Genomic DNA, 17,637 nt, shown 5'->3' with positions numbered 1-17,637 from the left:
CAGATGGCTCTCATGCAAATGTCCTTCCCCCTGCCCCTGCAAAGGTTAGGGGGATTACAAAGGAGACCTAAAAGGCAGGAAGAGAATAACCCCATTTAGAGTAGCAAAGGGAGTTTCTATGTCAAGAGTCAGGCTGTCGTGCCAAGGCTTCTTGCACAAAGCCAAGGGAAAAAAAGTATCACACTAAATTGACATGAAAATGATTGTAGATTAACCTGTGCTTTTACATTTAGATAGATAACATTTGCTGATGTATCTAGTCTATAACCACGTCTTCCTGCTTACTTCCGGAGGAGTAAGCTAGGAGAAAACAAGGAAAGGAAAAGACATGGCTTTAAATGAGGGAAACTTTTCGAGTTTGGTGCTCCTAAAGACTCTGCTCCACAGTTTTCATCGATCCTTATGTCAGGGGGCTTTGGAGGGTTACTTTTAGGGAAAGACAGATGTAAAAAGCCAGCAAATGGCAGATGGTAGTGGAAAACTATATTCCAGGGAGACTTGGGACAAAGCAGTAGCAGATGACCTCTGGCTTGTGTAACTTTTGCTTCTCCTTAAATGCATCACTCTTATGCAGCATGGAGCAAGGTGAGAGCTGGGGTGGGATTAAAGCTGCCCTTTATCTCTGAGAGAAGTCTCTCCCCTTTCCAGGGGCATTAGATCTGTCATGTTGCTCCTTTTCCTGGAGCACGCGCTGCCCTTCCTCACCCTACCCCCTATCTTCTTGCTCTAGTTAATTAGGCGCTGAACCCGTGTCTTCCCATGCGTTGACACACAGGGTCTTTCTGCTAAAACACCATGGACTTGACAAGATTACAGCATTTCTAACTCTGTGCCCGAGCATTATATTTTCAAATACCATCACAGCCCTCCTGCACTTATAGCTTAAAAAACAGCTTCTAAAACACCACTGTGTTTGCTCTCCTTTCTAACACCCTCCACGCTGGCTGCTTTGTTTTACTAGACTGCAAACCTGGGAAGAAAACAACTTCTCTGACTGGAAATTACGTGCATGGGTGTGAGAAACGGCAGTGCCTACAGCATGTGCTTATCTCTCAGACTAGAGACAGAGACTCATTAGCAAACTTGGGCTGTCCCTGGGCCTGTCTGTGCCTCGCAGCAGGATGGCAAAGAGATGTAGACATCTGAGATGATGTCTGTGAACTTTCCTGACAAAGGATATTTCAGCATGTGATATCCAGTAAACACTTTATCAAAAGAGGAATAAACTAGGCTTGATTGAAACCAGACCAAAAGTCTTTCAATCCAGGGCATGAAACAAAGAAGCAAGAAGCAGAGCCATCTGCATGGGAGGGTTTTCAAAGAAATTCAGGGAAGGTGAATACTGCCTCCTCTCAACTTTCCTGGGAATTTCCAGTTTGCTGCAAGCATCCTGAAACATCCTACACCCCCCTTTATTCTTAGTGTTATAGCAGCATCACAAGGTCTTTGCTAGTCACTGCCCTACCGAGCAAGGGAAGTGCATCGCTGTGCTGACAAACTTTCAGTTTGGGGCTGGCTCAGGTCTCAAGATGGAATCTGGACAGAGATGCTGACTTGTCCAGCATAGCTCAGTCAGTAGCAAGCTATGAGCTGCATCTCGGGCATTTTTCAGCACCTCCCCTCTGTAGGAAGAGATAAGAACATATCTTTCCACACCCTGAGGTTTGGGGGTGGGGGTGAGGGATGTCTTTCTTTTGACTTTACAAAGGAAAATAAACCTAATTTTCAGTACTTAACAGTCCTGAAAAATTCAGTAGAGGAGAAACCATAATAGATTAATTGATGCTGGCTAGAGAATGCAGAGGATGGGAATTCAAGGAAGTGATCTTCTACATGCTACGTCTTTGCTGCTTCATTCTGGGTGTCATCATTGGCTAATGTCTAAGTCCTTACCTGGTCAACTGGCTGGCCCAGTCAGAGCCCTGACTGCCATCATGTCATGATGGCAGACTGAGGACTGCAGTTTTCTTATCAGGATATGATTTTGAAGAAAGCAGTTGTTTTTGTGGTGTTATACATACATAATATATATACACATTGTGAATATCATAATTTGTAATTCTGGGGATTTTGAGAATTTACTTGCACAGTTGAGGAGCTATAATAAAGATGTTAGAGATCCATACCATGTTGACCAATGAAGCAAATCAAAACATGCCCCAGTCCACTTATGGGCAGCTTATTTGAACCCTCTGTCCTTAACAGCTCGCTCAAATGATCCCTACAAAGCATTTCTGTGCTGTGTTGCTGAGAGAAGGTGTCAGAGCAACTGGCCTCCTGCAGTGTGCAAGGATTTTTTGCAGCCCACTGACAGCTGCCTGGTTTGTAGCCCTGCCTCCTGAGGAGTGTAGCTGTGCTAAGGGCTGAGGGGAAACAACGGGTGTTGTAGCCCGTGGTGGATCCTGAGAAATCCCAGATTGCCCAGAGAAGAGCAGTGGTCCTGTACCAGTAGCAGCAGTCATGCAGGGCTTTCACCATTGTCTTCATCCCACATCCCTCAACTCTCAGGTTGCCAATCCAGCCCATACAGCAAAATGAAGGGAAGGAGGAAGGAAGTGTGCTAATGGTCCTTGCTTGGTTCCTATTGCTAAGCAGATTACTGCCTGCTATTCAGAGCAGGATGGTGTCCTCTGTCTGGGACAATCTATTCCATTACAGGTGGAGGTACAAAGGACATAGCACAAAATATTTCAAAAAGAAACAACACCACCACTCTCACCCTCGTGCTGGATGGAATTTGTAGAAGCAGCTCTGCTTCCATTGAAACCAAGTCTAAAATTCCCCTTGATTTCAGTGCCTGCATTTCAAGCTTGCAATTCTAATACCAAAAAGGTATGTTAGTCATTAGCATTTTATCCATTCTTCCTATAACGTCAATAGAGCTAAGCGTGGCTGAAGGTTTGGCAGCAAACTGCTGAACACTGAGCCCAGCATGGGTACATTACATTTCATTCATTAGAGACATATAAGCTTTGCTTCATGTGGGATTTGTGTAAATACTTGCACAGATTCTTCATCTGCAGAAGCTTGCTCCTAGCAAGTTGTTAAGCTCATTAATAGGGCAGAAGGAAGATTGTGCTCCTATAATTTCCAGTTCAATTATTATAGAGTGCACAACGTCCTAATTCTACTGCAGTCCAAGGCAAAACTCCCACTGGTTTAATGGGGCCAAGATGGCACAAAGTTAATTTCCCAACACAACATAAAACCCAGAAACTCTCCCAGAAGAGTGACTTCAATGGAGCCTGGACCTCTGGAGATGAAACTCTCTGTTGTCTCAGAAAGGAAAATTTTGTACCTTACCAGAAAGATGTTTCTAATGAGGCAGCCATTAGAATAAGGAGCATTGCCACGATACACAGAAAATGTGCTTGATTAATCAGCTAATACAATACAATTTCTGTTGTGCACATACATAGAGTTTTGACATCACCAGAATGAACTGGGCAACTTTTCTTCCCCTGAGAGCAATCACGCACATATTCACTTTTAGCCCTACTATTTCAGCCCACAAGGCATTGGGGAAACGTCTTTTCTGAAGTGAAAAGAGACCATTTGGTTTATGTGAAGAGAACAATGCCAGGGCAACATCATAGAAAGGAACATCTGTGAAGCGGATATGCAGTGGTCAGTATCTATTTCAGTTATATTAATAAAGACTGCTTCAATTCAAGCACTGTCCAACCATCAAGTGCCTCTTTGAGTGTAGTTTAATTAAATGCCCATTCTTTGGTAGGTTTCCAACTTATCAGTGATGAAACATCAGAACAATAATTGCTAATATCAGGAAATTTTGCAGAGGCAGGTGAGAGCTGCCTCTCTTTTTTAGTGGTCCAGTGAGATCACAGAGGACTGACTTATTTTTGTTCAGCAGGGCCAGGAAATTAACATAAAACATGAGAGAAAAGGCAGACAGATCTTCCAGCAAGTAGGTTTTGAACACAAGTTGAACTGAACCCTCTTTTCATTACATGAACTCTCATCCACCAAAGGTACGATGTGTGTTTAAACCAAACAACGTGAGTTTCCCGTCGCAGGCAAACCTCCATGAGGATCTTGTGGAAGAGTGCCTGCTTTCTACAGCCACTGTCACGAATGCTTTTAAACATGTGGAAGGAAGACCAAACAGAGACCTTGTGAAAGCAGCAGTGTGGGTCCCTGCTGAAGGTGCTCCAGTGATGATAGTAAATCCAGCCTTCCACTTAAACCTCTGGGTGCAGTTACAACCCAAACCAAAAGCTGCAGATGCATACCCGTAAAGCCAGGAGACAGAAGAGCCTCCTCTTCTCCCTGCTCCCTCTGCTGCTCCTTCAAGTCATCCTCCTCAGGAATAGTATTTTTATGGCTTCCCTGTGTATTGGGTTTGCGTGGCAAGGTTTTGGTAGCAGGGCGGGGTATAGGAGCAGCTTCTGTGAGAAGCTGCTAGAAGCTTCCCCTATGTCCAGTGGAGCCAACACCAGCCGGCTCCAAGACAGACCCACCGCTGGTCAAGGCTGAGTCCATCAGTGACAGTGGTAGCACCTCTGGGATAACAGATTTAGGAAGGGAAAAAAAGTTGCTGCGGCACAGAAACTGCAGCCAGAGAGAGGAGTGAGAACACGTAAGAGAAACAGCCCTGCAGACACCCAGGTCAGTGAAGAAGGAGGGGGAGGAGATGCTCCAGGCACCGGAGCAGAGATTCCCCTGAAGCCTGTGGTGAAGACCATGGTGAGGCAGGCTGTCCCCCTGCAGTCCATGGAGGTCCACGGTGGAGCAGATGTCCACCTGCAGTCCATGGAGGACTCCCTGCCGGAGCAGGTGGGTGCCCGAAGGAGGCTGTGACCCCGTGGGAAGCCCACGCTGGAACAGGTTCCTGGCAGGACCTGTGGCCCTGCAGAGCAAGGAGCCCACGTTGGAGCAGGTTTTCTTGCAGGACTTGTGACCCCGCAGGGGACCTACGCTGGAGCAATGTGCTCCTGAAGGACTGCAGCCTGTGGGAAGGACCCATGCTGGAGCAGTTCGTGGGGGGACTGTCTGCTGTGGGAGGGACCCCGCGCTGGAGCAGGGGAAGAGTGTGATGAGTCCTGCCCCTGAGGAGGATGAAGCAGCAGAGACAATGTGTGATGAACTGATCATAACCTCCATTCCCCATCCCCCTGTGCCGCTGGTGGGGGTAAGTAGAGAATCTGGGAGTGAAGCTGTGCCTGGGAAGAAGGGAGGCGTGGAGGGAAGGTGTTTTAAGATTCGGTTTTATTTCTCATTACCCTACTCTGGTTGATTGGCAATAAATTAAGTTAATTTTCCCTAAGTCAAGTCTGTTTTGCCCATGACAGTAATTGGTTGAGTGATCTCTCCAGTCTTTATCTCGAGCCACAAGCCCTTTGTTATATTTTCTGTCCCCTGTCCAGCTGAGGGGGGGAATGATAGAGTGGCTTTGGTGGGCACCTGGCCTCCAGCCAGGGTCAACCCACCACGTCCTGTTAGAGCAGCAGGGAGAGGAGATGATGGTGGTAGGAAGATGTGGGGCTGGAAGGGTGGGCATAGTACAGTCTGTGTTCCAATTAATTTCTAATTATTTATGTCAAGTGGAACAGCTCCATCCATCCAGACAGCTTGCATCCATCCAGATCCTGTGACACAGCACATTCCTGTCCATAAAATATACCCAGACTTGGTTCAGGATTGGCTGGAGATGGTATGCATGGGATGGAGGTTGAACCTGTTTCACTCACCTTTCCTGGGGGCCCCTGGGACAAAAAGAAAAGACTGCATCTCTCTCTTCTCCACACACGTGGTGGTTTGGGTTTTTTTGTTTTTTTTTTTTTTAAATTATTATTTTTAGTGATCTACCGTAGACCTCAGAGTCAGGCTTTGTGAATGCAAATGCTAAGCAGGCAGGGCTGGCCAGTTTCTGAGCAGCAGGACCTGTTCTGCCTCCTCAGCCAGCACAGGCATTGCTCCATTGCATAGAGGGAAACCCCTTCCTTAACCAGCATGGGGAGACCTGGGAAATCAACCCCATGAGGCAAGCTGTCTGCTGTGGATCCTCTGCGTATCCAACGTTAGCCTTCTGTTGCCTCTTGTGGGCCAGCACATGGGTAGCTGCTAGGAGCTTTGTAAATATCTGTGCACAGGATTGCACAAAATAGACTGGAAAGTAGCTTCTTGCTCTAACTTAACTGTGTTGACTTCTGCTAGCAGTAGCAGAAAAAGCCATCAAACTGATTTTAGTTGCAAAAGCCAAGAGCCTGTCTGTGCTTCTGCAGTGAGCACATCTATTGACTAAGAAGGTCAGTGCTAATGGTGACTCTCTAAGAGCAGAAATTAATACTGAGGCCGTTGGAGAATTTTGCAAATCCATTTCTCCCCTTTTTATGCCTTTTTTATTCATATACACACTAAATTTATAGTAGTCTTGCATGGTTATTCAGCACTGGAAAGGTACTAGCCATCCCTTGTTTTATGTAAAAGGACTTAATTTTAGCCAGAAGGAGAATGGAGGGTTATTTTTGCTAATTAGTTCTGAAAATGATTCACTTCAGACAAGTCACTCTCTCTTTGGGGAATCAATGGGCAGTGTGAAAGTGGTGCTACATCAAGCTTCTTGGGCCTCTGCAGGATTCAGAAGGGGCCAGGTGAGAAAATTCAGCTAGCCACATCTATGTCATGGCTGGCCTAGTTATGGGCATGTCTTGTTTATACCTCAGCAAGGTATAAATAACAACATCATGATTGAAAACATCAGGGCTTCTTCCATCTCGTAAAATTGGGAAGAGGGAATAGTTTTGTGTAGTTATTGATTTCCAGCTGCTTAATTAGTGTTTACAATATCTCTCCTTGAAAATAGCCATGTGCATTTCATTCCCTACTTGCTTGTTTAATTTAATTTAATCAATTGTTACACACCTGTTTCCACTTACTTAAAACAAGCATTATCTGCAGCATAACAAATACGAAGCAACATTAAAAGTAATTAATCTTTATCCTTGAAATGTTTCTCTTGGAGTGGTATAATTAAGAACCCAAGCTATAAAAATAATCAGATATCAAGTTTATACCTTAAAGCACTAATTGACACATAACCTTCTTTTGAACAGTATAGGCAGATTTGAACATAGATGCACAGAAAGGAGAAGTAAGAAAACTCCCAGAACATTTCATAGGAGATTGCAAAAACCCCTCTCTCCCACTGGAAAGGTGATGCTCTATTAATGAATGCTGGGAAGAGACAGCGTCAGAGGACAGCAAGCAGGTATTTCTTAAGCTACACCAAAGAGAAATGGATATAGGTTCCTCTCTGATTTTGCCGTGGACCTTATGCCCAAGCACATATAATACTGTATGCCACTTACTTTCCTAACAAGATACAGAGTGAGTGACACATCCAGCTAAGTTCCTAGACCTCCTGCTTATAGGGAGAATCTCAAATGAGGCTCAAGACCATAAGGCAATTAAAAAAATATCACCACCACCCCCTTTTTTTTTTTCATTTAATGATTTCTGAGGTCTTGCTGGTGCCAAGCATGCCGTCCAGAAGTCAGGCAGAGCCAAGGCACTGGCCCCAACTACCACCTGTCTTCTGCTGCCCTGGGCTGTAGCATGGCATTCCCACTACCCCACCAGAAGGGATGGCAGGCTCATCCCAGGGCATCTTTAAAAACCAGCTTAGACACTCTCCTTACCCCCCTGGAAAGGAAAACCACTAACAAACATTAAGAGGTAACATTAGCCAGTTTCCCATACATGCTGTTAGCTGATAAACTAAATCAGCAGCATGGGATTAGTGCCTGAGAAGCCCTGTGTTTCACATAGCCTCTGAATCTCTCCAGCTGTCTTAGACTTTTAGGGTTCCTACCTGTCATTCTCTGAGACCTTTATCCTCTTTCCTTGTATGATCTAAAGAGAGTAATTAATTTATTCCTCCAAAGGGCTTCAGTGACTGCGACAGCAATTTCACACAGTTCATACGAGTACCCTGCTGGATCATCACTTCCCCCTGTCGACCCAGAGAACAAAAGGATAAAGTCCTAAAGACACCAAATTAAGGTGAGGATTTAAAAAAAAATATATATTATTTTTCTTCCAAATTTGCTTTCCTTATTTCTTTCTTTCAATGTCTGGAAATCCCCAGCGAGTCTGACATAAGTCCCTAACTCGTCTGGTTTCTGCAGAACAGAGTGTTGCCAGATGACGGCTCACGCTTGACTGACGATGTTCTGTCATCTATCGGTGCTAACTATGGATCAGTGTCTGTCTCTACAGCCTTTTTAATAGGTACTTTATTATTTTGACACATTTCCTTCCCTCTTGTTAATCTAGGGATTAGCAGTGACATGTCTAAATTCATGCTTAACTGTGTTAACATTATCCCTCTTGTATTGAATTTGCTGCGATCTCACAGTGCTAGCTGCTTAGCAGAAGACCAACACATCCTCTTGCTTAAATATTCCCAGTGAGACTCTCTGAGGTTGTCTTTGCGGACTCTAAAGCTTTACCTGACAGGTTGGCTACAATACAGAGCACAAAAAAAAGACTGAATATGAGAGGGTATGATATAAAAAAAATAAAAATCAATGGAGCTCCCATAGCAGAGGTAAAGAACAAACCAGTAAAGAAGGAGTAAAACTATAAACTAAGGGGAAAACAGTAACAGAAAAGTGTCTGCACAGTCATACAGCACATGGGGAGAATCATTTATCCATCTGCCAGTCCTAGCCAGGATCTGCAAACTCATTCTGACCGGATGCTTTGCTAATGTCCATCCCTGGCTTCTCTTCACCATGGATAGGTGCCTACTGTCCAGGAGCTGCATCAGGATGGGCAAATAGCCTCTGTGACCTTCCCTGCCTTCCTTGTGGATTCCCAGGAAAGACAGACTACCCTTTTCCGATAGCCATTCTGACACGTAAGCATGGCCTCTAGCACAGGGGGCCAGGCTTCCTGCTTTTACTGTTTGCAGCCACCTGTGCATCTGAGACTGCGTTCCTCTTTCTGCTTTTCTCCTCAGTCCTCTCTCTTCCTCCCGTCTTCATTCTAGTCCCATATCTTTCATCAACCCTACATCTCCTCCTTCTTCCATGTATTTATTTTTTGACTTTGACAAGGACAAGAAACTGTACGTTTTCCATAACACTTCCAGTGTTAATACAGGGATATTTATAATTGAGTAAAGACTTGGATTGGCAAGGGTTGAACTTTGAGAAGACTCAGAAGAGAGAAGAAAGCTTAAGGCCGAGCATTTGTTTGCAGGCTATGATGATTCTCCTCAAAATTCATAAGTACTCTTAGTGCTCTTCTAGGATATTTCTGATGGAAGACGGCAACAGCTTCAGACTCAGCTCTTTCCAGTGAGAATGGAGAATGGCAGCAGAAATCAGTAGCTATAATAAAGCTGACTTTGTAAGTAGGACTGAAGGAGAAAATTTCCTGGAATTTCTAACAACTTCAGAAAGAAATGTACAAAGTTAAAAATCCGGAAAACCTTTGTTGGCATCCAGCTACACCTGGGTGGAAAAGATTAAGGGGATGGAGGAACTGCCCGGAGACAAAAGACTAAAGGGGTTGGGACTCTTCAGTTTGGAGATGCTAGGCTCCTCAGTGTTACAGAATCAGGAAAGTGGTGAAGGTGAATGCAGACCACTTTTTGCACCAAATCCTGCAGTTCTAGAGCTAGAGGCCATTCATCAAAAGTAGGAGATAAGTTTAAAACTCATAAAACAAAAGAGTTCACATCACACATATCAAATTTCTGGACTTTGTTTCTACAGGAAGCAGTGGGAGCTCATGGTAAGAGGGTACAAAAAGGATTAGGCATGTTAATGGAGAGGGCAGGCTAGTCCCTCTGTCTCTGAGTGGGGTGCTGGATTAGATGATCTCAAGAGGTCTCAACCTGCCTTCCTGTGATTCTGTAACATTAACTAACATGCTAACAGGGACAGGCAGAACCATACACTCCAATGCCCCTTATCCAACCATTGTGGCTGCTGGGGACATATGAGGAGAGCAGCCTACAAAAAAGTAGTAAGGCTCTCCCTGAAAAACATTTCCCAGTTTCTCTGTCAAAGATATAGTCCTGTCACAGGTGGTCTGGCCCTGTAGCCCATTTCTTACGTTCTTACGTTCACGAGCCCCTCCGTTCGCCTCCTGCCTGGGTGGTAGTCAGCCCAGCTGCTGTGTGCTTCCCGATGCCCATCTCTGAGGACAGGCTTGCTAGGCAACAGCTGGATACAACCTGCTGACACCACGAGGCTATTGCATCAGCTCCCAGAATGAGATTTCTTTGGCACCAGCTGCTCCAAATTTCCCTGGACATCTCACTCCAGCTCCCCTCCACCCTTGGCCACACACACACACACACTCTCACTCCTCCATGGGTTAGCTCAGCAGGAAACCCAAGCCTGAGAAATGCAGCTCTCACTTTTGCCTGGCCTGATTTGGGATGACTCAGGTGTCCTTGCTTCCACTTCTCTATTTGTTAAATGGGACAAAGATGTGAGGTGTCCAGGCTACCCTGCTTCCACCGTGCTCTGCTCTGATTAGAGCAACCCCAGATCTGGAGCAGCTCTCCTGATGTAAAGAGAGTAACATTTTCTCATTATTGCTATTCCTTGTAGATCAAAAATTAAGGGCAGTGGAGCCCTTATGCAGGACATTACAGAAGGGTCACTGATACAATAGACCCTAGTTTTCAAGTAATTAGTTTGTTTTTGTTTGGGTTTTTTTTTTTCCTAAGTGACTATAACCATTTCCTACTCCCCATAATTTCTCTCTTAGAAAAACATCTGGAAAATCCAGGCAACCTTTAAAAAGCTAATTCCCCAGCAAGATAATATTTAACTACAGACGTTTGTCCCCACACGCACCTTGTTTCACAGTAGGTCTACAATAGCTTGACTTGAATTGTCTGTTGGAAAAGAAGCTCTACTTGTAGTAAAAGGTGTATCTTGCTGTATCTTCACAGACTATGAGCTGACGTAAAGCAATTTCCACAAAATTCGTACAGTGAAGTTGAAATGAGGTGGCGTGTGGGAACGTCAAGATGAACACCACAGTTTTCACCACCCAGGACCTTCATCCTGCTCCTTTTCAGGACCTCTGGTGGCAGATGCTTGCTTTACCTAAAGTCCCTCTAATGAATGCTTGCTGCAGTCATTGCTAGAGGCAACTGGCTAAGCAGAGAGCACAGAAGAGGACGAATATTTTACCTGTCTGTATATCTGCAGAAGCCTTTTGCAGGTGACAGGGCCAGAGCTTGCCAATGACATGCAAGGGATACATGTGTCAACATCTTCAGGCCCCAGGGAGCCCTTACTCTCCCTTAGAATAAGAGCTGGGGGAAAAAAAAAAAACCACCCAACTTCTTAGCTGCTGACTTTTGGTCTCTTCTGCTTCTTGCATTGTCACTACTTCTGTGACTATCATTAACTATAAACTCTAGCATCCTAACAGCCATCTTTTGTATTTTAATTTGAGAGGGGGCTGGAAATCAGGAAAAGGCTGCCTGTGTTCTGCATTATTTGTCATGGTAATAAATGTTTCCCATGTTAAGGTTGAATAGCCTCAATGGGACACACCTGTGTCCTTCTTACTAGCTGTGATCTGTGCTAATTGAGTGAGTGATGCACCCATTGAAAGACAATGGAAAAGAATGAAATGAAGATGGATGAATTCAAATGCACCTCTCTAGTGAGGTGAGAATAGTGTTGTTTCACATTCTTTTAATTCCTGGAAGTCTCAGATGTTCTGATTCTGAATTTTCCCACTTGATAGCAAAATTGCCTTTTTGTTCATGCTTTAGCCTCCTTTACCCGTATCCATTTCTACAGGGAAGATCAAAACGTTGTTTCAGGAGCAGAGGGAGTTAAAACAGTCAACAGCCTTATAAAGTGACACTGCAGCTGTTTCTTAAGTAGCAATGGATCTTAATGAAAGGCTGCTCATAAAATTATTATCACAGCAGCAAGTAGAGGTCCCAGCTGATATTAGGCCCCTATTGTGCCAGGCACCGTATGAACACATTAGGAGAGAATAACTTCTCTGCGAGGAATTTAAAACCTCATTAGATAAGACAGAAAGAAGCTGTGCCAGGAATAAGGGTCCCCACGGGGCAAAGAAAAAGGCCCTGGTCACAGGGAAAACACATGATAGAGCCCGGAATAAGATGCTGGGTTCTTGCCACCCAGGCTCACTGGCAGCCCTAGAAGAGAAGGTCATTTGTATATAGCAGCTCAGGACCAGTTTATTCCTATTGCCTGAGGCCAAGATTTGAGACTTTTTTTTTTTTTTTTTCCCCAAACACAAATTCCAGTCCTGCACAGGGAAAGCCCTGGGCCTGACCTGGGGCACCTCATCACCATGCACTGGGATGCAATATGGAGGCAGCACACCCAGACTGGGTAGAGCTGGGCTGTGCATCCAGCAAGAGGTCAGCACTGCGTTTAAAGCAGCCGTGCCCATGTTATTTGGCTGTCATACCCCCTCTCGTAAGATCTGCCGCCTTCTAAGCCAGTGTCAAATCTTCTTTGGACTTGAAGTTGGAAGGGGCTGAACTCCCAAGGTAGTACTTTTCTTGGAGTCTGTTGGCAGCATTGACAATTAGGCAACTGATGCATTAACATGCCAGAGAGGCTCTGATGTTTATTCATGTGCTGCTCTCGAGGGTTTATTGAATTGATGCCTGGTAAAGCAACTAATGGGAGCCCTTGGCAGGGTACCTTAGATGGATTTCCTTATTATCTCTCTAGATTTTATACTCTCTAGCAAAATCAATATTCAAGCTGGTGCACAATGCAGCCTCTTTTAGCTTCAGGGTTTAAAGATTTATGGGGCATCAGGGAAAACCAATGAAGGCAAAAGACAATGACAAAAGAAGTAAAATTCAAGTGACACAAATTGCTGCTGAACTAGGGTGGGCAAAAGTGATCATTAGGTTTTGAATTTTCTGTCTTTGTTAGGGAACCATTTTTTAATTAACTTCCTCCTGCCCGCCCCCCTTCATTTCCTCCCTCCTGCTTTGGTGAGGCTGCATGTTGCCCTTGCTCTCCAGAAATTGTGACCAGGGCAAAGGAAATGCTGAGCCTTTAACAGGGAGTTACAAGGATTTCAGGTGGCAGTTATAGGTTTCTGCATGCAAGAGATGCCAAAAGAGCACTGGAAAGCAGGGAGAAGAACCACAGCTGTAACATACATGCACCCTATGCATCTTACCCTTTCCCATAGCAGGTCTGATCTATATTGCATGGACCTTTGTGGGGCTTCAACAGTCCTGTGAAAGAGAGCCAATGGTTCTACCTATTTCAGTTTTGGAGAGGTGGAATAGGGAGGAAACCAGCCTTTTGCTCAAATACTTCTTTCTTTTTTGGGGGGGAGGCGGTCAGAAGTCCTGCAGTGTCACAGGGTCAGTTTTCTTCAAATTGCAAACTTGCAAACTGCCTAGCGCTAATGCTTTTCACAAGTAATGTAGCCCCCCCCAGATACGACCTGCTGCCTTGTGAGCCTGCAAGCTAATTTGTATGATTCGAGCTAGCTAGAGCAATTATGATACTCAATCAGATATCTATTATTTCATGAGTTCTGTGGAGTTATCATTAAGATTCCCACCATGTTTGCTTACAACTGCCCTAAAGGGAAATAAATTATAGAGTTTAAAAGGTTGGTAACACTGTGAGGTTAAGTGGGTACACAGCTGGCTGGCACGCTCACCAGCGCTACCCCCGGACTTTCCTGATCACAAAATTACTGCGTGTTTTCTTTTCTCTCCCATCTTCAACAGCAGCATTAGGAGGCTTTTTCCAGCCATCCTTGTAATATGCTTGGAGGAGTTATGAAGTGAAATATCACTTGTGCTCCGGGATGAGTGAGAAGATTTTTCCCTTTCCCGTTGTTTAGTATGTTTTTTATTGCTACAAGGTTACAGCTTAACTGTTAAAACAACATTGAGGACTTAAAAGGTTATCTAGCTATAAATGCAAACAAGTTCATGGTAACAATATTTGTGGGTGTCTAAGTGTTGGATATGGGGCAACCCTATCCTGTCCGTGGTTTGCATGAAATGATTTTGTATTAAGTTGAAACGAGGAACTAGACTGCATGTATCAATCTAGAGACCATTCAAACAGGAAAGTTTTGTTAGCAGGAGTCAAATTCAGTCCTGGTTGAGAACACAAATAGTAGAATTCAAATGGCACCAGAGGTCCTGCATGATCTTTCTAATCAAGAACAGCTGCCACCTGCCAATACCGTCTTGCGTACACATGGATATAAGACAGGCAGACAGTGGTTTGCAGCATCACATACCTACAGAGCTTTTATGCATCATGCTGCAGTGACACTTGCAAAAAACATCTTGTTTCATGGGAGGAATCGCAGGCCTGGTGTGGCTGAGGCAAGGAAGCTTCTTAGCCATCCTCTCTTCCAGGAGACCTTCAGCACTGGCATCATTGTATGTCCTTCACCATGTTCTTTATTTGCCTTTCTCCACAAACTGGGGTACAACATGTGCAAATGCAGTTCATAAGCCAGTGGAGAGAGAAAATACTAAGTCAAATTTCTTGCTTGTTCCACCAAAACTTAGGTGAAGGATGTTTTGGTCCTGTTTGCATGCTGCCTGAAGATACTGTCACAATCACAGATCTTGATAACTATAAACTCTTAGTATAAACTCTTAAACAATTGATAGTGTGAAAGTGGTGTACAAATCCCATGCGGGGTCTCAAGAAAGGGGCAAATTTCAACCAGTAAAATTCATGGCCCAGCAGGCTATGGAGGATCTTGTCAGTTCCTATGTTATGTACCTCTCTCCCCCCAATCATTTTATTACCCTGAACATCTGTGGAAACGTAGAGGTGCAGGGAGCCTCGAGGCTGCTCAGCATGTTTGACTCCATTTTCTCCTTAAACATGTGCAAATGCTACTTCTATTTGCACCTTTGCAGAGCTGTGATTTGCAACACCAAAGCCTAAATGACACCTAAGATCCCTCCAGAGCATTAAACAAACAAGCCAGTAGGACATCTTACATTCTGGGAAGTGCTAAATTGAAAGCAGTAGTACAGACTGCGCTGCTTTGAAAATGAACCAGTTGAATTTTTTGCTGTGATCCAAACCTGAGAGGTCTTTTCTTATGGCTTTTTCTGCATTAATCCAGGCTCTACGCAATCCCAGAAAACTGAACCAGGATTCTGATTCAAGGCTTGTAATGTAGAAAATCCTGTGTTTCTCATCTCATTTTGGTTTTAATTGGATTTATATGAAACAAATATGAAAAGGAAAGAGGACAGCCAGGGGACTATCCACAGTAATAGTTTGACAGAGCAGGTGTTTAACATTTTATGCACCATGAGTGAGCCTCTGATTTGATACTGACAGTAGATACAAGCCTCACAAAATTAGCCAGAGGCAAGTTAGTAGCAAGTTAAAATCTAGAATGTGGCTAGGACTATACAAGGTAGTTTGGGCTTGAGGATTAATGTTGGTTGAAGGACTGTGTTAAAATAACTGGCTATAAGGAGAATACCTTCTAGTGGTATCTCCTGGGCTGTCTGCAAGTTATTCTCAAATATAAGCCCTCTCCTCTTCCTTTTAAATGAGTTTGCAAAGAACAGCCCTATTCCATGTGATTGTTAATAGGAGTGTAGTAGGTTCCGCAATCACAGAAGAGCAAAATACATAGTGCCTCTCTTCTAAACGTCCTTTAAAAATGCCTGCTTTTCTGGCCAGTCATCTCATTGCACATCAAACTGCTGGGATCAGAATTTGCTATAATGCAATGTTTTCTTAATTTGTTTCTGTGATATACCATGCATTTCAGGAAGAAGGCCACAATTATTAAAACCAAAATCCATAAGTCTGTCCTCCGTCAGTCTTTTCCTTCTGCTGAATCATTACCTAAAGAATTTTGGAAAGATTTCTTCAACTGAAAAAAAAAAAGGAAAAAAAGTGTTACTTTCTTTGTACGTTGAGAGAATGACCAAGACTAGTCTTAAAAGGAAATGGGTGCAAAAGATGACAAACCGTGACCTCAGATATTTCAGTTCTTTGTTCCTCACTGCCTATGGTTCTCATTCTTTGAATTCTGTGCTAAGAACCTGATTCTGCTTGATAATATCATAGAATCACAGAATTGTTTAGGTTGGAAAAGACCTTTAAGATCGAGTCCAACCATCAACTATGCCCACTAAACCATGTCCTGAAATATCAGTGTAATATCAACATAAATCAAGAAAGTAGTATAAGACTACAACAAAAAGCACTTCCTCCCATGGTGTTTACATGAAGTTTATGCAGAATTTAACCCTAATTGTTCATTTAAGAGAAAGCTCAATCTTTTAAATCAATCTTTTAAAAACTGGGACACGTGCTTAAGTGGAAGAGATCATTAAATGGCAAGGCAGCTATCTAAGAGATTTTTCTAGGCATATTTTGGGTTAAAAGAGGCAGGCAAACATTTTTTTTATGGTTACATTGTAAGAATAGATCAGTCAGAAATGCTGACTTTGAATTTCTTCAGAAAAACAACAAACCTTCCAGTTCACTGCCTTTACTGCCCTTGTAAAGCTGGATAATTGTCTCTGCAAATTGAAGCCATAAATTACTAATTTCACATGGTAGGAGAGAGTTGGATATACTAATTAGTCAAACAGTTGCATTCAAAGTTCAAGCAAGCCAAATACCCTCCACGTATTTATATGTTCTTCTGTCTGGAGCATCTAGATCATTGCCACAGCTTACTGAGAAATATCAAGGAAAGTCCAGTTCCAGTTCTGCCTGTGTTGCCTATGCAGACTGGAAGTGCCCTGAAACACGGGCTCCATCCCTTTGGATGAATGCCTGGCTTAGCAGGAAAGGGTCCTGATCTAGGCTGTGGCAATGAGACAGAGAATAGTAAAACTGCATTGCAGGTCAGCGATCCCTTCCACTTAAAACCTTGAGGGTGAGACTGAAACACCTCCTTACATTGTGTATAAATGCCTTAAAGTCCATTTTCACTTGGGGAGGTCCTTTTATTTCCTTTTTACTGGTGGAGAGCTCCTGTGGGGCAGGCTCGGCTGAATTCAGCTCAGGTGTTGTCCTGGTAGGAAACTGTGTTGGGGGTCCCCCTGGCTGGGGGGCAGAGAGCGAGCCTGTTGCTGTTGTGTTTTTGCTAGGAGCTCTTTGGAGCACCATTTCTGAGCACCCACTTTGAGGATGTGCAGTGTCAGCAGCATCTGGAAATGCTTGTTTATTCTGGGCTTTTCTTTCTTTCTTCCAATCAGAGAGTCCGAGCTCAGAAAACAGATGGGATTGTTCTGCTAGTAATTGGTCCAGCTGCTGCAGAGAAAATAGAAGGAAAAGCATATTGCAGTAATAAAAATATAATAAAAGGAATCAAGCAGGATGCACAAGAGTATATGAAGCATGCCTGCTTCTTCTGCTTGGTCCAAAGAAGAGGTGCACTCTCTGGGAAATGAGGTGTTGCCATAAAAAGGAGGAGAAAAGCCTAAAGGACATTTTATTCCAACAGATAGATCTAATTGCCTAATGGAAAATCTGCAAATGGACTTCAGTCTGTGGCCATTGCAATCTTGACTCTCTAACCTAAGCTTGTCAGGGAAGAGTCAAAGTCAAGTCCCCTGACCATCATTTCTTTACCTTTCCTTATCAAACATGAGAGCTGGTCCAG

At 43.9% G+C, this 17,637-nt stretch overlaps 1 protein-coding gene across 1 annotated transcript in view; it reads right to left on the bottom strand.

Moving 5' to 3' along the window:
• Positions 1–14,503: 14,503 nt before the first annotated feature.
• The window catches only part of ITPRID1 (ITPR interacting domain containing 1), a 47,530-nt gene continuing 44,396 nt past the window's right edge, over positions 14,504–17,637 (bottom strand). Inside the window, 2 exon segments of the mRNA XM_069770042.1 lie at positions 14,504–16,924; positions 16,926–17,285. Of these exon segments, the coding sequence (XP_069626143.1) occupies positions 16,895–16,924; positions 16,926–17,285 (390 nt within the window). The 3' untranslated portion in view covers positions 14,504–16,894.

Source organism: Haliaeetus albicilla, chromosome 2, assembly GCF_947461875.1.
Source record: "Haliaeetus albicilla chromosome 2, bHalAlb1.1, whole genome shotgun sequence".
Taxonomy (NCBI): Eukaryota; Metazoa; Chordata; class Aves; order Accipitriformes; family Accipitridae; genus Haliaeetus; species Haliaeetus albicilla.
Note: the sequence above shows the minus strand (reverse complement) of the source record. Positions and strands in the feature narration are given on the sequence as shown.